The sequence below is a fragment of the Bactrocera dorsalis genome, chromosome 4, assembly GCF_023373825.1.
Source record: "Bactrocera dorsalis isolate Fly_Bdor chromosome 4, ASM2337382v1, whole genome shotgun sequence".
Classification (NCBI taxonomy): Eukaryota; Metazoa; Arthropoda; class Insecta; order Diptera; family Tephritidae; genus Bactrocera; species Bactrocera dorsalis.
In genome coordinates, this window is record NC_064306.1 from 32714645 (window position 1) to 32737441 (window position 22797).

A 22797-nucleotide genomic window follows, 5' to 3' on the forward strand; every position below is an offset into this window, starting at 1 on the left:
ACATCGGCTCAAACCAGTGCCTTTTTGACCGGCCAAAATGTCGAATTGATGGGTCATCCGCCATACAGCCCTGACTTGGCACCCACTTACTTCTTTTTACTCCCACACAGCAAGAAAATAATGCGTGGTCAACGATTTTCGTAGCCAGAAGATGTTGTTGAAGCATTCAAAAACCATGTTTTGGAGGTGTCTCAATCGGAGTGGAAAAAGTGCTTCGAAAATTGGTTTGAGCGCATGCAAAAGTGTATAAATCTTGGTGGAGAATATTTTGAAAAACAATAATTTTCGTTGATAAATATTCCTATTTTCATTATTAGGTCAGAAATATATATAGCAGCCCTCGTAGCTGCCATGCTAACTTATCGACCAAAATCAAGTCCTTTCTAATTTATGAACGGTATTATATCTTTGGTGCAACGGGCGTTAATGTTTTTATTGTGTATTATTTCCAATCATCAATAGAGTACTTTGACTAACGTGTTTTATTGAATTTAGATATAACGGCTCATCGAAGTGGAGGTACTTTTTTCAATAAGACTTACACCTGAACAACATTTACAAATTGTTCAACATTATTATTACGAAAATTTACGTTCTGTAAATCGGCCTACTGAGCATACTATTTGCAACACCATCACCCACCTTCAGACCCAGCATTCATTATTGAATAATATTCGACCTAATAAAACCCGTCCAGTACTCAGTGAAGAAAATATAGCAGCAGGGAGCTGAGAGTGTACACGAAGATCGCGGAGAGTCGATTCGGCGTCGTTCGCAGCAACTCGATATCTTAAATTAAAAAGCATACAAAATACAACTTGTGCAAGAACCGAAGCCGCTCGACCTACCCAAGCGACATCACTTCGTTCTATGGGATTTAAAAGTGCCAAGAAGATCCGACGCTCAATAGGTATGTAAACAAGCAAAATTGCCACATTTGAGACGAAGATCAACCTGAAGATATTCAAGAACTGTTAACATTTAGTGTGGTTTGTGGGCTGATGGAATCATCGGTTCATATTTCCGGTGAGAACGTTAACGTTCATGGAGTTCGTTATCGCGACATGATAACCGATTATTTTATGCCTGAAATTGAAGCTCGTGATCTCGACGACTTTTGGTTTCAACAAGATGGCGCCACTTCCCACACATCACATCAATCAATGGATTTATTGATATAAAACTTCGGAGTACGAATAATTTCACGTTTTGGGGCGGGCGATTGGCCACCAAGATCGTGTGATATCACGATTAACGATTTCCTGTATGGATACGTAAAGTCTTAAGTCTAAGAAAACAATTCCGCTTCGCTTCAGGCCTTGGAACTAAACATCACGTATGCCATTCGCCAGTTACCAGTCGAAATGCTCGAAAGAGTCATCGAAAATTGGACTCAAAAGATCGACCATCTGAGACGGAGCCGCGGCCAACATTTGAAAGAGGTAAACTTCAAAAAATAAATGCCAAAGAATATTCTTTAGAACGATAATTAGCATTAGATATTGTTTAAATTACACATGTATTTACATTTGAAGGATTTTTTTTACCTTCTACAGGTTGTGCGCATATATGTATGATGTGTAAGGCGAAGTTTAAAAAATCTAAATAATTGGTTGCATGGGAGCTATGCTATATACAATAGTCATACGATTTGAGTGATTCCGAAAAATGATCAATAGAATATCAAAATGCACCAAGAAATTAAATTTCATGTGGATATCTTAAAAAACTATTAAAAAAAATATTTTTATGATTCCTAAATAACTTCGCCTTAAAAATCGCTGTCTCAAAACCGATATATTCCAAAATCACTTAGGAAAAGTTGTTCCGAATGACCCGCAGAGCATTTCCCACATACTCGATTTTCCGTTTTTTTGGCTCCATCCACTCATACATACATGTACAGCACAAAATAAATCTGTTTACCTGCCGCCTGCGAACTTTATCAATTATTGTATGCTAATTTACGAAAGCTCACGCACACGTACACGAAATACAGCTTTCTGATTTTTGAAGTGACTGACGAATTAACTTTGTGCATGACAATTTACATGTGAAAGGCAAAGTAATTAAAATTAATGGAAAATATTTCATTTTACCATTTACCTTATAAAATACGTTCTTTATGCGAAGTGACCTTGTTAACAGAGACTTCGACTGAATTTTATGACTGAAATTACGCACAATTTAAAGAAGTTAAAAGTTTGGATTAAATTATATGATCGGAATTAACGGCCAGCGCAGAATAAATTTTTAATTTTTAAATGTAACAGCCTCTTAATCAGTTAAACTTAAACAGCAGTGAAATTTCCAGAGAAAGCAATAAACTCGAACCAAGCAAAGAGTGAGAGCCGATGAACCTCCGAAATGTGAAATATGGTCGCATGAGGTAAGTCTATGTAGCGGGCCTATATAAAGGGTGATCAATTTCGAAATGTTGGCCGCGGCTGCGTCTCAGATGGTTCGTGCGTTTAGTTCACTTTTCGAGCATTTCGACCGATAACCGGCGAATGACATGCGTAATGTTTTTCTCCAAGGACTGAATCGAAGCGGGATAGTCCGCATGGACTTAAGACTTTACATATCCTCACATGAAAAAGTCAAACGATGTGATATCAAATGATCTTGGTGGTCAATCGACCGGCCTAAAGGTTGTAATTTTCTGATCACCGAAGTGTTCTCTCAATAAATCCATTAATTGATGCGAAGTGTGTGAAGTGACGCCGTCCTGTTGAAACCAAAAGTCGCCGAGATCACGAGCTTCAATTCCAGTCATAAAATAGTCGATTATCATGGTCCGAAAACTGACGCCATCGACGAATACGTTATCACCGGCATCATTTTTGAAGAAATGTCCCACAAGCCAGGTTGCTCATCCTTCCAAATACGGCTATTTTGCTTGTTTACTTACCCATTAGCCAGCAAGGAGCCTCTTCGCTAAACAAGAATTTACTCGAAAACGTCGGATCTTCTAGGAACTTTTCAAGAGCCTATAAAGCGAAGACATGTCGCTTGGGAAAGTCGAGCGTCTTGCGCTCTTGCACAAGGTGGATTTTCTAAGTCGCTCCATATGTCAGTCCGAGCTTTTGCGAACAGCGCCGAATCAACTCTCTTCGATGGCTGCTATATTTTCTTCACTGCATGCTGGACGTGGTCCGTTCCGTCGAATATTATCCTATAATGAATGCTGGGTCTCAAGATGGATTATGGTATAGCATTTAGTATGCTCAGTAGGCCGATTATGTTGACCATAAGTTGAGCGAAGTGTGCGAAAGACATTCTTTACAGAACGTGATATGTACTTTAAGCCAACTTATGAAATGTTGAACTTCTACATCTGAAAAAGTCAATCTCAAAGCTTTTCATTACAATTTGATCTCGTTTTATTTGTTCGGTAAATTTTCAGAGTTTTCACTTACATAAATACCTGGTATTACTTACTAAATATATAGTTATGTCTTTAGCGTACAATAAATTAAATAAATAATTATTTTTCACCTAAACTAACTTTGTTTTAAATTATCGCGATCGTGATGATGAGTTCGCTTCAATAAATCGTATTTACACTATTTCCATACATGCCTGCAAGTCCGGTTTGCAGGCTCAGTTGAAAAAATCCAGTATACCATTCAAAATTTCAATGGCAAAATCATTTTCACCCGTCGATGCGGCCTTCTTCTTCTTTTGCTTGCGCTCCTTTTTCGACTTTTTCTTCGATTTCACAGTGGTACCATCTGCGGCCGCGGGTGTGGGCGTCACATCGGCATCTCCAGCCACGGATTCGACATGACCTTCCGCCGCTTCGGCACCATTGTCCTCTTTACCTTGCGCATCATCTTTACGCTCGGCAATTCGTGTGGCGGGTGCAATGGCAACAGCTGGTGTTGCAGCGGCGGCGGGCTTCTCTTCGTCGTCATCGTCCAGTTCATCAAGTAAACCGGCTAAACTAAAACCGCCATAATCTGCATCGGCAGGCGCCTCGGTGTCATCATCATCGTTCTCTTCGGCATCATCTACAATCAAAGTCGTGTAATTTAGCTATAATAAGTATGTAATGTCATTTTAATATTACCATCTTCATCGGTTTCGTCGTCTTCCTCATCAGCCTCATCAGCTTCATCATCGTAATCGTCATCATCATCATCGTCTCCACCAGCTGAATGTGAAACAAAACTATAAAAACATATTTCCAATCAACTTTTATAAAATAACTTACCTCCAAAGCCGAAAATGTCATCATCATCTTCTTCCTTGTTCACCTCGGCAGGCAAGGGTTCAGCTTCTGCAACTCTCAAGCCTTCGGGACCAAATTTAAAGCAAGAAACACGCAAAGCTGCCTCTACTTCATCTTCAGCGCGCAGTTCGAAACCCAAGCAAGCCTTGAAGTCATTCTTAGCTCGGGATAGACCATAAACACGTCCACAGAATTTGGAGTAGCCACCAGGCAAGCCTACGCAGATGGGCTTAGCGCGTTTACCTATGAGAAAAAAATGCATAAGATAAATATTTACTTGCACACTAAAGTTTTTCTTGCTCTCTTCTGTCACCTGAAATTGTGCGAGTCGCCAATGTAATATCACCATATTTGATTGCCACCGACATGCGTTCATTTCCTAAATATGTGATTTTGGCACAACCTGGTCCACGCACTGGTATCAGTGGTAAATTGAATTGCCGGCAACAATCACAATGATCGTCGGTACATTTACAGTATTTGCTGATCGGACTGGGATCATCCGTGTTCTGTAAAGTGGTTGCCTCGGTTACTGCTGCGGTGGAAGCGGAACTGCTAGATGCGGCGGCAGGTGCAGCCGCTGCTGCTACGGCCGGTGTAGCAACTGCAGGTGCAATGGTTACCACATCGACTATCTCATTTGTCGCCTCGTTAGCTACCTCATTCGCTTCTGCAACAGCTGCTGCTGCTGCTTCATCGGCCTGATCGACTACCTCATCGGCGAATTGAGTGGATTCATCAGTACCTGGCCCTGAAATATCATCCGAATTGAGTGACTCGATGTGTTGTGGTTCGAGTGGCGCTACATTCGGATCGATTTCTTCAGGTGGCAAATTCAGACGTTGGAAGGGAGAGGAAATTTTATCTGCGCGTCGAAATACTGTTTTAGCATCTACGCAAATGAAGTACATTAGGCATGCGACGACAATGCCGATTACAATATCTTGATAACGCATACTGAATTAAAGATTGAAAACTGTAAAGAGAAAGAGACTTCGGTTAGTAATAAGTGTAGATACTTTGTATTGTTCGGAGTCAATTATAATTCCTATTTTCATTTTTTATTTTGATAAATTTAAAACATTTTCATTATTTTTATTTTTATTCTAATTATAGCTTTTGCTTTTTTCACAACTTTTAATGCAGATTCCTTCATTCATTTCCTAGAATTTTGCCTCCTAAACTGAAAAAAGGGGCACACTCTCTACTTTTCTCAAACCCTAAGTTTAAGAGCAACAAAGCAGATGTTTATTCTTCGTTTTCCACGATATCATTCGATTTCCTTGCGGCTTCTTTTAGATAGGTTTGCATCCACTCCTTTTGCAGGCTAATATAGAGGCGTTGAGCTCGCTGATATTGAAATTTATCTAAAATTCTGATGACAGCGGAATCGTCGGAAATTGTAAAGCTGATTGTAAGAAAAACCACCCTTACCCATATACCATTAGGATAGCAACGAGCAGGATTCCCTTGACTTTGTGCATTCTGGCACTGGTCCTAAGAACCTCCCGCGAGTTCAGCAACCAGCACTTATAGGGTTACGAAAACCGTCTGGTCCAGTTTGAAACCACTATGAAAGGTGTCCTAGTTAGGTAGGAAGGTAGATTGGCTGTCTCACGACGCACCTAGGCCTTTAGTTCTAAAGTCCCCTCACCTTTTGGCCCTTTGAAATAATGGAAATTAGAACTATCGTCTGTCAAGGCTTTAACTGGACGCTGTCTCATTGGCAGTCACGTGGTGAAACCAAAGGTTTTTAGGACACTTTCTTCAACACTGTCCAGCCTTCGCCAGACTGAAGCATATTAATTGTTATACTGTCTACAAGCTCGGCAAATTGAGTGGAATTGATTAGCTTCAATGTGTTGGTGGCGGGCTCTAGGCATTTTGTCGATCTGCAACAGTCATTTTGATGCATATCCTGGAGTTCTGGGCATTAGAATAGATAGGCGCCTTAAAAAAAATAGTTAGTGGGAAGCAGGGGAAGAGAAAGACTTCCACTCCGTTGGAGAAATCAGGTGGAGATAGTATTTAGATTTGGCGCCTCAAATAAGGAGTAAGAAGAAGAAGTCGCGAAAATCCCCTTAAGTAGAAAGCTACACTCGTGGCCATGCAAACCTTACCACTTACTCTCTTATAATCTTTTTCTTACTTTTTCGTTCGTTCGGGGTTTTCTTCAGTTTAAACCTCACTATCTTTCAATTGATTTATCTATAGCTGAATGTGTTTTGTTTTTCATTTTTAATATTTTTGATAAATAACATGTCATTAACTTATTTCTAAATAAAAAACTTCTATACCGCAAAAAGTACCGCTAGAAAGTGTAATCAAATATGCACTATATACGTACTTGAAAATTTTGAGTGGTAAGGTTTGCGTGGCCACGAGTATATTATTTCGAATGTCAAGGCGCTCATATTCCAAGCTCTGCTTAAATTAATAAAGCCAAATAATTCCAAAAATATTTGTGAATTATTATAGTTTCCCCTCGAGTCTACAAACAATTGTTATGTAAACAACAACATTATATAAATTTAAATTTTTTTGATATTCGCTACAATTTAAAAGCTTCAGCGAAAGTCACAGCATGACCTCTATGCTTTTAGTTAAAACACGAAATTTACATAACAGATACTTAGGTACTAAAAAAACGGTAAACTGTTTTACATTGTATTGCTATTAATTAGTTAAATTTTTTGCGCATTCAAATATACAACTATAACAACAACTTATAACAAATGCTTGCCAAAAAGAAAACAGAAAAAGCAAAAGTCATTTGTGGTGCCAAAGTGACGCTACACGTACGACGAGATGACATAAAAACAACAACAATAACAATGAAAATGAAACTACAAACAAACGTGGTCAACTAATCAACTTTATAAAAACATTAAAATTTCACCTTAACAACAACTACAACGAAAAATTACGTTTTATATATTTACAAAAGTCGGTAAATATGCAAGTTTTTACATGAGAGTTTGCATAGCAAGTAAAATGAAACTGAGCATAAATAAATAAAAGTGTGAATATGAAAAATGATAGAATATAAAGAATAAAAAAATACCGTTAAAACTGTGAAACAAAACATATGTTAATTAAAAAGAAATTATTACATACATATAAATATTATTTGCATATAGTTACTTAAATTTTTAATATAAGTTAAGGGGTTGCCTGGGTTTGCGGGTTTCAAAAAAAATATTTTTTCATTGTCTCATCAAATTCTGCACCTCTAGAGTAATATCTTAAATTTTCAAGTTGATGCGAGTAATAGTTTCAGAGATACAGCCCTCAGAACTTGTTCCGAAGGGCCACCGTAAATAAAGTCGCATTGGCCGAGTTTTAAATATTTTTTTCAAAAAATTTCAGAGTTTCTTTGTTAATAGTGTATATTTGTACTAATAAAAAATTCTAATAAAATATTTCATATTTTTATATCGGGAAAAAATGTTGAAAAAAGACTGTTTTTTACCCGAGGAAACCCAGGTCACCTCCTAAAAAATACCAAAAAATCTCAAAAATAGTAAATGAGCAAAATTTATAGAAATAAAAACACGCGTTTTTACGCCACAGTCCCTTTGTCTATCTTAAGATGAAAAAAACTCTACCTTTATTTAATCATTAGTCACAACAGCGGCTGGCGAAAATACAAAAAGTAAAATACCAGAAAGAAACGAGAGTGAAATTAAACAAATATTTGCGTGAAAGACAAATAAAACCAACATATACACACACACATATGTATGTGTAAGTGTATATGTAATATTTGTGTATGAAAGTATACACGCATAAATATTGAAGTGATGCTGTGAGGTTGCGCGCGCATGCGCAAACGAATTAACTTTTTCAACAATGCGTTGACAGACGAAACGAAAACGAAGCTGCGAGCAAAAAAAAACAAATTAAGTAAGCACGAATTATTAAAAAGTAATGTAAATCAACAAAGGCACATTTGAAGAAGATAAAAAGAAAGAAGAATGCACTAGTGAGCATTGGTGCCGGGCAGACGAAGTAGAAGCAACGAGAAGGCCACGCAGCTTAAGCTACATACATACATAAATAAGTATACATACATACATATGTGGTAAAGGTGGCCAAAGCTATCACATAGCTATACATTCCTACAAATGTTGTTTTTTTCAGCAGCACACATACACACGCATGCATAAGCCGGCTTAATTTGTGTTATGTGCTGGTGTGGGACGGAAGTGTCCAAAGAAGCGGTGAAATTTTATAACTACAGTTAACTGCTTATATACGCACATGCATAAACATATATACATACATACATACATATGTACATATGTGTTATTATCATTCTCTTGTTGGCACTTCGGCGCTGCCATGTTATTTGTGCTGCTTGTTGTTAATGTTTATTATTGTTATAATTAATAACGGATAGAAAGTGTGCGGCGATGACCAAATTAAATCGGAGCAACAAAAAAACAAATGACAGCTCCCATTCCATACACATAATGAACACAATACACGCCGAAGCGCCAAGGCAAAAAGCGAACAACAACAACAACTATGCGCTCGAAACAAGTGCAGCAGTCAACAATTCCGTAACCAGCAGCACCAATGCTGGCATTCTCGCCGCACTGGCCAAAGAACTAGATAAAGTAGAGACATGGATGCGTATGTGTGTGTAAGTCATCGCTTTTTTATGGCAGAACCAGTTCAAAACTATTATGGTCACTAGCCGAAAGTGGCTGCTGTAACAGTAGAATAATAATTATAATGACAGCAACAATAATAACAACAACATTAACATGTTGAGTGTCTGTGGTAAGCTCTAATAAAAGTTACAAGTGCGTCAATTTAATTTATTAGCTTGGCTAATAACATTATATAGCCCCCCATAAAACTATTTTTATGACAGTTACATAGAATTTGCTTACTAAGGTAAAAAAAAAAATAAATCTTTTGGTGAAATATAGTATATTTAGGCGTTTTAAATAAGGTAAGTATGAAAACAAGAAAAAATTTTAACTTCATCTGCACGGAAGCATAATACCCTTCACAGCCGCTTTCACAATAGTCGTGTCTACATAAACGGAATGGACCCGGATTATTTATCCGGCCAAGAACTGACAACTCGATAGAACACAACAACAACAACGCTTCACAGGTAATTTTTTATAACAACTACATCTTTCTAACTCTTTCTAGGCATGTTGTTTTATATACTATATGACATTCAACTCCAATTAAGGTCACTTTACAGGGAAAAAGAATTTCATCGAGGATCTTTAGCTACTTTTTTCATTTTGTATGGCAGCTATATGCAATAGTAATCCGATCTAAATAATTTGTTTCTATATTGTGAAATTTTGTTAAGAAATATTATATGCCAAATTCGTGCAGATAACGGATGGATCCAATTATTTTTGTTCAGTATTGTTTGACATTTAATCATTGAAAGACTTACGCCTGAACAACGTTTATAAATCGTCCAACTTTGTTACGAAAATTTACGTTCTGTAAAGAATGTGTTTTGCGCGCTTCATTCAGCTGATGGTCAACATAATCAGTCTACTGAGCCTACTATTCGCAATACCATCACCTATCTTGAAACACAAGTTTCATTATTGGACAATATTCGACCGAATAGACCATAGCCACACGAAGACCGTGGAGTGTCAATTCAGCGCCGTTCGAAGCAACTCGGCTTGGCGCATTTACGAGTAATGTTGAGATCTTGAATTAAAAGCGTACAAAATACAGCTTTTGCAAGAACTGAAGCCGCTCGACCTTCTCAAGCAATATGGCTTAGCTCTATGGACTCTTGAAAAGTTTCAAGAAGATCTGACGTTTTCGAGCTAAATTTTTTTCAGAGATGAGACCCATTTCTTTATCCCATTATCAAAACGACTGTTTAATACCTGAAATTGAAGCTCGTGATTTTTGACATTTGGTTTCAACAAGACGGCGCATCAATCAATGAATTTATTGAAAAAACACTTTGGTGACCAGATAATTTCACGTTTTGGACCGGTCACACCGTTAAACTTTTTTCTGTGGGGATATGTAAAGACTATGCGGACAATCCCGTTTCGATTCAGACCTTGGAGGAATACAATGCTCGAACGACACATTGAAAATTGGACTCAATACTTTGCGTAGCCAGTCAAACATTGTTGAAAAATATACATTTGCGCCAATAAAACGTTTTACTCCGAAAAATATCAGCAAATCCTCAAATACATACTTATGTATGTATATTTAGTTCAACTAGCTCGCAGTTACACTAGAATTCATCCTCCTTTCTTGCTGTCACTTCTTAATTCCTTATTTGATTGCTTATATTCACATACTTAATTTCTGTCGATGCCACAAATGGGCTTCGATTGACCCAATTAAATGCATACTTTTTCACAAACTTATTTGTACAATCGAACACACTTGCCGAGCATGCTAGTTGCGGCTTGCTGACCCACTCTTGACTCTCCAAGTTTATACAACGACGGCACACATATAATATACACACATACTGCTTTTTGTTTCCTGATTGTTATCGATTTCTAATGATTCTGATAATGCATGCATGTACATAACTGATGCCTATAACAGACAGAATACCAATTTTCTCTTACCGGTTCAGTTAAGTTATGGATAAGTAAGCTAAATGAGGTGTTTTTGTGGAGAAATTAGTTTGCTATGAAGGACTCAAACAGATGAGGTAGAAAGTGGTGCTGGGTAAAGTTGTGAAAGAATACTTCGAATTTTATTACATACATCAGTCTCCGCCTGCCTGCTGCTTACATTCTTGAAATTACAAGAAAAAATCTTTGTCAAAATAAATAAAGAAATCTCTGCTGGGTGTATAAAAAAAAATTTGTAAAAATTATAAAAAATATTATTTTTATATTCTCAAGAATATTTTTTTTGAATATATAGCAGAATTAGTGACACGACAAGTTTGTCATGATTTCTCAGTTCGAATTTTAACAAACTATTTATGCTCTTGCAATTTGAAGTGTAATAGGGTATAGTCATGCTACTAGGCAAGCAGTTACAGTTGTAAAGCTATACCCAAATCCTACTACCATGTCCTTACCGCGCACTGTGAAAACGGTGGTCAACCCGTGTGGAGCCTGGAGTCATGGCTGAAAGTTCAGCGAAGCCACTCCGACATATTCGGTTTAAGGGTTCGCTGAAGTCTAATTGCAGCGTCTGTTAACCAGAGGTGTGACTGCTCCTCTCTGAAAACAACTCCCAATGAAAAAGAAACAACAGCCTTGGATGAAAAACCACACTTTTAATGAAGACCACAGCAAAAGTAATAGAACTATGATCTAAGGGCATGCACTGGAAGGTCCGGTAGATGGAATGGTTGATGTCCCCGTAAAAGTAAAAGCTGACAATATCAACGTTCAAGAAATGCGATGGATGGACGGTGGCAAAGAACGGTATCTTTGGTCCAACAGTTGGAAAATTCAGCTTCCATGGCGAAACCTCTTCAAATGGATTAAAGCTGACCGCTTTCGCAAGGGCCCGAAATATGGCTGTCTGTAATACTAGCTTCAATCAGCATCAACTGATTATCAACACGTCAATAAATTAAAGGATTTGGTGCCGGAGACTCGGCGATTAGCAGTCAGATATCTTTTTGGAATCATTACAACATCAGAGGATCAGTGAAAGTCATTTTGGAAGATCATTTGGACCTAAGAAAAATTAAAACTTTCTTGGTTCCAAAATCACTCAATTTTTTTGAAAAACAGTGTCGCGTTAACGCCTCTGAAGCAATGCTTTCTGACTACAAGGATGTCATGAAACGTATTGTTACTGGCGATGAGTCTTGGATCAATGCTTACGACGCAGCTACAGACGATCAATCAGTCGAATATCGTGGCTAAGGTGAGCCGAAGCCGTATATACATTCCATAACTCAAACTTCTTTAACTCAAACTCTTGATTTGGCAAAAGAAGTCAAATTTCATACAAATGTCCTTCCATAGCTCGAAGTCTCTAACTTGAAGGTTTTTTGTAGATTATGGTGATTCGCGTGAAGCTCAACTGTATATATAATTGCTTGAATTCCCATCCACCGGTTGACATTTTACAACTTAAGGTATTTCCCTGGCATTTATTCTCTCAAGTTTCATGCGTATAAAATATTCTGTTGCAGCCGAACTTAGTCTTTCCTTACTTGTTACTTATAAATTATTACAAAATTATAAATTTCGCTTTAGCTTTTTTCTAATAAAAAGTACATATGTATGTATGTATATTATTTTTTGCTTTACCTATTACCATTTACCTCACATATTTTAGGCGCAAATTTCTTTCTTTGGCTACTTTTTCATTTGGACACACAAAAAATTAGGTCGCATTTCTTTGATACGCGCACACTGAGAATTTTTTCAATGAAAGTAGAAGTTTGTTTGCATTTCTTCTTTACACAACCGGCAAATATGGCTGGTATTTACACATACAAACGTACACTTGATTTTTTTCCGTTGCTGATTTATTTCCTCACACATTTTTCGCCTCCATTGTCACATATTGATTCATTAATTTGCGCTTGTTAGCAAATAGAGGAAATAAATAAAAGAAAGTCTACTATGTCTATAAACCAAAGGCACGCCTCATACAAAAAGGTTATGGTGGAAGTAAGTAGTATAATTTATAATCAAATAATACAAATAAATTAATGAAATAATTGATGGGAATCTATTTATGTGCCGCCTCCATGCCTAAAACCAATAAATATTGCTTGATATATTTATATAAAGTATCTATTGATTGTCAAAAATTATCATTCATATATAGAAATTGTATAAATCGGTTAATAAAATAGAAAGTGTTTCACATCTTCAGATGACTAACTAAAAATATGCGCGAATATTTTTTTAATCAAAGGTAGGGGATTTTTGTTTATTTCTTCTCTTCTCTGCTCATAAACACTTATTGTGTAATTTTACTTTCACAAAACATTTGCTAGCGATATTTTTTAGCCAAGAAAAATGTCAAAAATAAATGACTAAGTCCCCAATCAATGCCAACCTTTTAAACAAAAAACTATTCGGTCTTTACAAGTACGAAGAGTAACAAAAGTCTTTTTGTCTCGGGAGAGGTTGATCACTTCCTTAAACCCTGCTGCCAATGCTGTTCTCACCTCACTCTCTCTTACGTACGGAGCAGCTCCTTTATAGTGTGAAACACCACGGCAATACATGGTTTTGGCCCCATCATCCTGAACGCTGCCGCAGAGCGGGCTAGTTCGTCCAGCAGCTCATTTCCGCTTGCCCCTTTGTGTCCCGACACACAGATTAAATGTGCCGGTTGCACATTGATAGGCGGTCCAGCCTTCCTACACACTCCTCCACTAAAAGCAATTTAACTAACTATCGCTAAATATAACGATACCCTGGTTGCGATAATTGCGGTGCATATTGATTTCTGCACACTGATTTATAGCAAATACTTCTGCTTAAAGATGCTCGGAAAACGTCCCATTGGTAAAGATAGCTTGGTATGCGGTCCAGCAATGCTTGCTCCAATTCCTTTCGGTGTTTTCGAGCATTCAGTGTACCACTGAATAGTGCTGCCCCTGAGTAGTATGTCGAGCGTGGAATCGTTCCACTCTGCCTTACCGCCGAGAGTTACTCTGAACTTGTTTGTAAAGTTAAGCCTTTTCGCGACGACACTCCTTGGAAAAAGCGCCAGTGGTGTGTCTTCCCTCAGGGCCTTCATTTGTTGAGACAAAATTATCCCCCTTTGTCGAAACCCTCTATTGTCATTAGCAGCATGGTATTTTTCGCAACCTTTTTGATCAGTATATGCAGCGGCAGGAGCTCTAGCATAACTTCAAGGGCTGGTGTTGGCCAAGTGCGCATTGCCCCTGAAGCGCAGGCACAGGCGAGAATTGCAGCTTCGATAGTTAAAGGCCTACCGAAGACTGTGTTGCCTTAGATGCCCAAGCAACCGCTTTATAAGTGACAATAGGTTTTACGATCATGATAAACAGATGATAAACAGGAATCTTATGGTACCTGGCTTGCAGTACCACGATCGGCTAGGCGTCTGGATATCATGAGTGCCTTGGCGACTTTGGACAGTGTTAAATCCACATGCCTACTCCACCGGAAGGTTAAGTCTAATGTGAGGCCAGGCAATTTTACCTCTTTAAACACCTCCAACTTCCTGCCACCGAGTGTAAGAGGCCTCCCACCCTTCTTTTATAACATGGAACATATGTATATACGGGTCCATAGATCTCCTTAATATTTAGCGTACCAGTTCTACTCGCTTTTCAGGTGGATGCTTTCATTTTACAGAATATTCTACAAGTTCAAAGACGCCCTCGAATGTCTGAAAGATTATATTAAATGTTTTATTATAGACGATATATGCTTGTAAGTCCTTCATCGGCTACTGAGGGACTACCCGAAATAGCGATGGTGCCGCGTTATTTTTATAAATTTCTTGTTATTTTTCCTCTCAAACTTTAAACCACGAGAAAGCCTTCATTACTGTGTCAGTAGATAGCAGTAGAAATATCAAAAACTCCTTAACTTAGAAACGGATAAATTCCTGGTATTGTCAGCGTTATTTTCGCTCTTTTTCGAATACCAACTAACCAGGTTTTAAGAAAGACCGCCAACGCTAGTTCATATAAAGTTTTCAGAAATACCAATTTCAGAGTTTGAAAGATTCATAATCACAAGTTAGCAGTTGCTAACGCATGCATGAGCTCCTGCAATCGAGCCTACCCACTGAACCAAAGTTGCGAAGATTGACAAATTATACATATGTATATACTTGTAGTATATACATATGTGGTTCAAATTCGGTTTTGGATGATACATACGAACCCTCAATAAGCTAAACCGAAGAAAGCACTGAAAGTCTAACATTTCTACAGAACTTTTTTCCGTTGTTTATTTCGTTCACTTCTGTAGCCGAGATACGCACCAGTAACCAAGTGACACACCTATATTCAATAAAGAGACCGACGTGCGCTCATCCCACTCGGCCTAAACGTTCTATTTCGAATTACGAAATGCAAATATGTGCGATTACCGCATTAACTATAATTGTGAAGTGCTTAAACACATTCCTGGCAAAATTCGGCACCTTATACATAGGTGGGTTAACGGCCGAACAAAAATAGGCTTGAAGTCACGTACACAAACTACCGAACTGTGTGTGTGTGCATCATTTACATGAAAGCCGCATATCCGGTCGTTGCACGGGTCTGAAGCTGAAGCCTGCCGCTGCCGGTGATGCTAATGAGGATGCTGCTGCCGCCGCTTATGACCGAACCAATCTTGTTGACGGTTTAAATATAATTTTGTGCTATTACATAACAGCGTCAGCCACACAATACTAACACAGGCGCACGCCCATTGCAACGCTATCTAGCCGCTTCAATAATTCACAAGTGCACGCAAAACTTACATATGAGCAGAAGCCCTTGTATGTGCATGTGGATGTGTGTGTGTGCAAGCTAAGCTGTCATCCTTGAAAGTGAATTTTTAATGAGCAAAAGTAATTTGTTAGCGTTTCGGCAGCACACCAACGTTTCTTCGTCATCTAGTTTCTTTCTTCTTCAAAATTTTTTTTTGTTTTTTTTTTTGCGGCAACTTTGCGTGTATAGGCGAGTGGTTGAGCATGCGCCCGCGTGTGCGTGTGTGTGAACGCTTAGCAAGTATGAATAATATTACAGTTCCGTTATGATAATGCATAAATTGTATGCCAACAACAACAAAGCAACTAAAAATTCAAAATGATTACGGCGTCACACACATATTTGCAGTGAAGTGCTTGCGTAGATTATATAAGCGTTTAAGTGTGGAAGTGAAATTTCTTTCAAGTGTGGCAAGCACATCTCGTGAGCTAACATCCCACCAGCGCAGCGGGTAGAAAGCTCAAATAGCTATACAAATTGTTTACATTACATTGTAGGAGATATATTTGGATACAAAATTTAGTAATAGAAAAACCAATATTTTACCATTAAACGGCTTTGGTAATCTGTTTAACGCTCTAAAGATACGATTTCGTACAAAAAAGCTTCGAGGAATGTTTGTACATGTTTGACTGAGTATCTCGCCTCAAAGATGAGACACCAGCCAAGATCAAATGCACCATATTTTACAGTTTTTCTTCGACAACATCTAAAATGCAATCCAGACGGCTGGAAATGACAACTTTGGATTAGTGGATCTGTTTCGATAATTCTCATGTCAAAGATGCACCACTCTCTGCAAGTTCAATTTCGGAAAATATTGATAAAATAATCGGAATCATCGAGGCCAACCGTCTTATAAGCACTGGTTCGATTGACCACAAGCTAAACATTACACAAAAACCAGTTTGGGACCATTTAATAAGGCTTGTTGCAAAAATAAGCTCAATGTATGCGCGATTCCACATGAGTTAACGCAAAAAAGGCACTTAGACTGAATTTCAAACCGCGAGTCGCTGCTTCGCACTTCGGACAACGTCAAGCGAAAATAGTCGTAGTTGCAAGGCGGTGAGCCGACGCAAACGATAGCCAAGCACTGCGGTCAAACTCGTAATTCGGACTTTTAATATAGGACCTTTTGAATAAAGCAATTGCCCAAAAGCGGCCAGCTTTGGCGAAAAGATAAATTTTGTTCCATCAGGACAGCGTCACACATCCATAAGGACGCACCAGAAGCTTGATAGATAGATTCTTATACATTCACCTTATAGTCCAGACCTCGAACCAAGTAATTGCTACTTGTGCCAATCAATATTAAACAAGTCTCTTGTAAAATGAGCTCGACTAGAATAAATTTTGTTAATTATTATATATATCGTCATCTAAAATGCAAAACAACGTATCTCGAAAAAAAACTGAAAATCTTTGTCAAATATATAATAATAACCAATATATAACCATTTTATAAAGAAAGCTTTAATTTTTTTCAATATGAGTGTATGATAAGCAATTTATAACCATTTTATAACCTAAACTAAAATTTTGTTTCATTATTAATGGTTTCTATTATATCGTTTTTCCTTCGCCTATAAACTTATGATGATGTTACGATATTTCACATATTAATATGTGTAGTACTTAATATACGAAAATATTTGCGAATTCTATATCATTGCACTCTCAACTCGTAATTCCTACAGGGTATGTATCCTCGTTTATATTTGCATGTATTTGCATACAAGTATGTAGAAAAATGATAGCGAAAGTTGCAAATAAATATAGTGGGAGTACCCAAATCAAAATTCAGTTTACGGATTTGCATATATAATTATAATTACATAATTAATGAAATAATGAATTACTCGAGCATTACTTAAATATAATTCAGAGCAATAAAAGTGTATAGAGTACTACTGTTTAAAAGAAATAAGTACAAATACAGAGTTTAAAATTGTCAGTCATAGCTCAGTGGATGTCTGCCAAACGCTTAGAAGGCACCCATCGACCTAAGTTCTTACAACCTGAGCAAGTTCGCTTATCTCTGATGGTTGGAAATAATATTTTGCTGACTCAAAAGAGGATTACTTAAGCACCACAAGGTGCCGGAGACCAAATGAGAATCCCAAGATATGCGAAATTAACTATTGGCGAGCCTCTATAAAAAATAAATATTTTGAATACTTTAATTGCAATCGCGGCATGTTCTTAATCTAAAAGCGAAAACCCTCAGAAGTTACCTTGTAGAATAGTTTCCGTGAAAGAGATTTGTTGTGTATTATTACCTAGCAACCTGAATGTTAGATTTTTTCACAGGGCCACGTATGTATTTCATTTCAATACTCCTGGAATCCAATATATTACTATGCGCAAAAACTAGTAATACTTTTTAACATAAAATTCAAAATATTTTTTTTTAGCTTTTTATGACTGCCAGTGACATCTTTGCCAAATGTCACATTAAAATAATCCTTAGTGTTTAGTATTAGCTTGTCTTTCTGATTGGTGCAAATTACTCACAGAGGGTCGAGAACGCGTTGACGACGAACCACGTCCAGGACGGCCAACAACTGATGATCAACACGTCAATAAAATAATGGAATTGGTGCTTGAGTATCGACAGTCGGAGTTCTTACTGGCATTGTTGGAATATCGGAAGAATCAGTGAAAACCTTTTAGAAAGATCTTTTAGGCCTAAGAAAAATTAAAACTTTTTTGGTTCTGAAAACACTCAATATTTTCGAAAAACAGCGTCGAGATAACGTCTGTGAAACAATGAACAATACTTTCCGACTGCCAGGTTGTCATCAAACGTCTTATTACTAGCGATGAGACTTGGATCTATGCTTATCGTCTAAAGCAAACGATCAAATCGTGGCAAAGTTGAGCCAAAAATTTCGAGGATTAAAAAAAAAGTTGGTTCAAGTTTATTGGGGCCAAGGCGTATTACTTAAGAGAGACGGCATAGATATTGAAGAATAAAGTAAGAATTTTTGAATTATGAAAAATGTTTTACTATTTTTTGCTCAACGTTCAAATACAGACACTTTATGTTTTCATATACACACACTCGACATAGGCAATCAACTAATTCAATAATCCTTTCACCAGAAATGATGTCTTGGGACTCAAACGACCATTCATTGAGCATAAAGTGCTACATAGTAATCTGGAAATAAGTTAAACTAGACCTGCTTGCGGTTGTCCTCGACATATTACAATTTTTTCAATCAACGCAGGTTATTGTATAAACAACACCTTAGAGATGTATAATATTTTTTATTTTTTTTTTTGTTTCAACCACGGTGAAGACCGCAATCGCAGAATAATTTTTTAGTAATTTGAGAAAAGCGAGTAACTCGGTACATTTTTTGATTTTTCGTGTATATATTCATTTATTTATTATTATGTATAAATATATCATGAAAACATTTAATGCTTCAGTTTTCTTAAAATTTGTCCAGTAGTAACTCCACATGCTTGCATAAAATCGGAAAACTTAGAAATATGGAGATATCTAAACTACATTCCACTTTCACAGCACACAATACATAAATAACAATTAAAAACAAAAAGCACAAAATAAAAGATGTCAAAGAACTGTGTGAACAACTCTTAAAACCGTATGCAAATTAGCTCGGAAAGTAGGTGAGTCGAGACAATCTTGTGCATAAGGCACTAATCAGCCATGACTGCAGCAACAAGTTGCCAGCAGCGGCAGCACAAAGGCGAAGGCAAGAAAATACAAATAGTTTGCGAGAAAATATTCGAAAAAGCGTTGGAAATTAATAAAAAAAAATAAATTTCAAAATAATATTTGAAATTTTTTTGAGATTTCGAAGAATTTAAAAAAACTTAGGCAAGGTGTGGTTGAAAATCATTTTAAATAAACTTTAAGTAATTAAAAAATAAAGTTCAAGTTAAAAAAAAATTATTTTAATTAATATTAATTAATTTTAAAAATTAAATAAATTATTTTTTTAATTAAAATTTTTATTACAAATTATTTTGAATTAAAAAATTTAATTATAATTAATTTAAAAAAAAAAAAAATAATTAATTAATTTTAATTTTTTTAATTAAAATTTTTTTCTTTCAAAAATTTTTTCATAATAACACAACAATTTATAATTTCTAAAACTAAATTACGTGATTCAAACCGAAAATCGCCTGCTTTAGCTGAATACAACGAAGCCTGCTGTATTATATCCTACACTTATGCACTTACTTCAAAATAATATAAGCACACTTTTGAAAATCGTTAAAAAACGACTCGCCAAATATTGGATTAAAGTTCAACCGAATTAGTTTCCTTGTAAATTTCACTTTCCGAATTTTTGTTTTCGCCGCAACGAACACGCTGTACACGCCACTATTGACCGCTGAACGCAACTAAATCGAAAATATGCAATCAAACTGTGATATTGGGAAGCGCAAAGCCTGCCGCCACTGACCAAGCCCAACCACAAGCCACACTCAACACGCTGGCACGCTTAGCGCTGTACGATCGCTCATCAACGTGAAACGCATGCACACACAACCGAAGTGCCCGAAAGCGCATCAACAATGTCCGGTGCAAGAATTTCTTTCAAGCCTTACTAGTGTGTGCTGTATGTAAGTCAAGAGAGCGGCACTAAATAGAGACCTTGCTCAGACGCCAAAAGCCAACAACACACCAAGAGCCACCAATGAGACCAGGTAAGGTAAATTTAAGGCACGAGTACATTGTATTTTACAAAGCTTGTGTCGCTTTCTTTGCAGCTCTGGCTACTTCGTCATTCTTCGCCAACAACAGCAGTTGTAACAGCGCCAGTTATTTTTTCGCATACAGCCAGACAGTGGTGGAGAGTGGTGAATGCGCGCATGCGAAGAGTCGGCTCTGCTCAATACTCTACTCGTACGCATATCGACGGCTGAATCGATCTTAAAATTAATTCACTGATAACGGTCAATTTATACGCACGTTTCAAACGTTAATCTAATACAATATTTCGTCTTTGGCTTCGACGTGCCGCGTCTCTGGCACGAGTATTCTAATACACAAACCGACAGTATTCTGAAGTCTTTGAAGCGGCTTTTACATTTCTCCATCGCCCAGTACAGGCTTTATGTACATATGATTTTTGCGTTAATTGATAAAACAAGCACGTACATGCACGCGTTCGCAATCCGCATACGAGTTGATTCGTTCATACAGACCCATACATACTTACATATGGTATATGCATGGCGGTACAGAATTGTTCTATGGACTCGTAATTTGTGTCACTTAGCCGCATGTTTACCATAATATGTTCCGGTATCACGCTAACTCGGGGAGCGTCGGCTCGTGGTTCACACCTCGACATAAGTAAATACAAATTTGGCTTCTTTGATAAATGAAATTGAAATGTATGCCATTCTAACGTCAACAAGGGTACTCTCGTATTTTCTAGCAGTCCAATTTTCGACAACTCTGCTGCTCATAACTGATCACTTGATACCAACTTTAGAAACGCAAATCAGTTACATATCTGCTTATGGTTAAAAGCTTTAGCCTTCGAAAAACCTTATGAAATCGACCTATTGAGATCTAATTGCAATCACCTTAAAACGTCGGGTGAGTTTATGATTATAGCACCGAAAGCCATTCCTGAAGAAGCTTATAACAATTGTGTTGAATGGGAATGGCATGCTTGTATTGGCTCAGGAGAAGGCAATAATAGAATTTGTAATAAAATACGTGAATATCTTTGTTTTTTGTCAGTCCAGATAAAATTTGATCAGATGGGCAAAATGAAATGCTTTAAGAGTCGCTGGATGTGTTGAATTTACCTATTTATCTATCATTTTTAAACCGATATACCGGAGCTCGCGAAAAGCTATATACAAAAGCTATATACTAAAAGCTCTAAAGAGAGAAAATCAAGAAATGATTTTTTGAACTTGAAGCTTCGCGCTTTCAGTTAATTAGTATATTTGCGAATAAATACGAGGTATGACAATTAAGTAATGAGACTGATTCCATAAAAACCGTATATTTGAAAATTATTCTACAACTCTGCCAGCCCCTTAAAAGTAGTCCCCTTGGGCAGCTATACAGCAATTCCAGCGCGTTTTCCATGCTTCGTAACATTTCTGGAACGCTTCGACTGGGATGTCCGCGAGTACCCTCGTCACGGCCGCCTGGATGTCCGTAATCGACTCAAAATGGGTTCCTTTGACCACCGATTTTGTTTTAGGAAACAAAAAAAGTCACAGGGTGACATGTCGGGCGAATAAGGCGGCTGTTGCAACACGGCGATCCCTTTAGAGGCCAAATACTGGAACACGCTGAGGGCGATGTGGCATGGCGCGTTGTCGTGATGAAGGATCCAGTCCAATCTGGCGCAAAATTTTATCACGACGCGTTGCTCTTGATTTCGTTTTTCCATTTTCGTGACGAGCACTACAAACACACGTCTACTCAACTTGGCGCAGCAGGTGATCTAAACAAGCTAGAGCGATGATACATATATCAATGGAGAGGAGAGGGTTGCCGGAAAAATAGAGAGGGAATTTTAAGGTCTCAGGTTTATCACAAGTGCGGCAACAAAATTAGTCGCATTACTTAATTGTCAAACCTCGTAGATATGACTAGAAGGTTTCCGTCTCACACTTGTAACTATACTGGTGTCTGAAACTTTTTTTATTTCGTGGCATCACGCACTGCTGTGGAGGCAGTCTGCGGTGATTTATATTTTACTTACTAACCTTGACAAGCCTGAAAGTACTCCTGCACGTACTTATACAGCACTCTACAAGTAGTTAATACTCGCGTAAACACTTTCCTTTGTTCTTGACGATTGCTAGTTACTTGAAGATGAATCACAAAGGTTTTCCATTTAATTTTACCATTCGTGACATGTGCGCAAAGTAAACTTAGCAAAGAAGAAAACGAGGAAGTTGTAGCTTTTAAGCGCATCCATACATTAATGCAACTGATCTCTTAATCATACATCCTAATACAAAGCTAGGATTCATGACTTGCTTGTCTTGAAAGACCTACATATTTCAAGTGATTAGTGGTCTATGAAGCAGTTATGGGGCTGGGTCTCTAATTCGAAATTAGTGGGATAGATGTCATCAACTGTGTGTCTGAGGTAAATCCCGAGGTGAGTTATTTTCC

General features: G+C 37.5%; 1 protein-coding gene across 1 annotated transcript; it reads right to left on the bottom strand.

Moving 5' to 3' along the window:
• Positions 1 to 3371: 3371 nt before the first annotated feature.
• Positions 3372 to 20213, bottom strand: LOC105222867 (hypothetical protein). Its single transcript, XM_011200396.4, has 5 exons — positions 19879 to 20213; positions 4548 to 5210; positions 4217 to 4477; positions 4073 to 4156; positions 3372 to 4013 (listed from the first exon to the last, which is right to left on the bottom strand). Exons 2-5 carry the CDS (start codon positions 5188 to 5190, stop codon positions 3604 to 3606), a joined length of 1398 nt encoding a protein of 465 aa, XP_011198698.2. The 5' UTR covers positions 5191 to 5210; positions 19879 to 20213; the 3' UTR covers positions 3372 to 3603.
• Positions 20214 to 22797: the final 2584 nt, after the last annotated feature.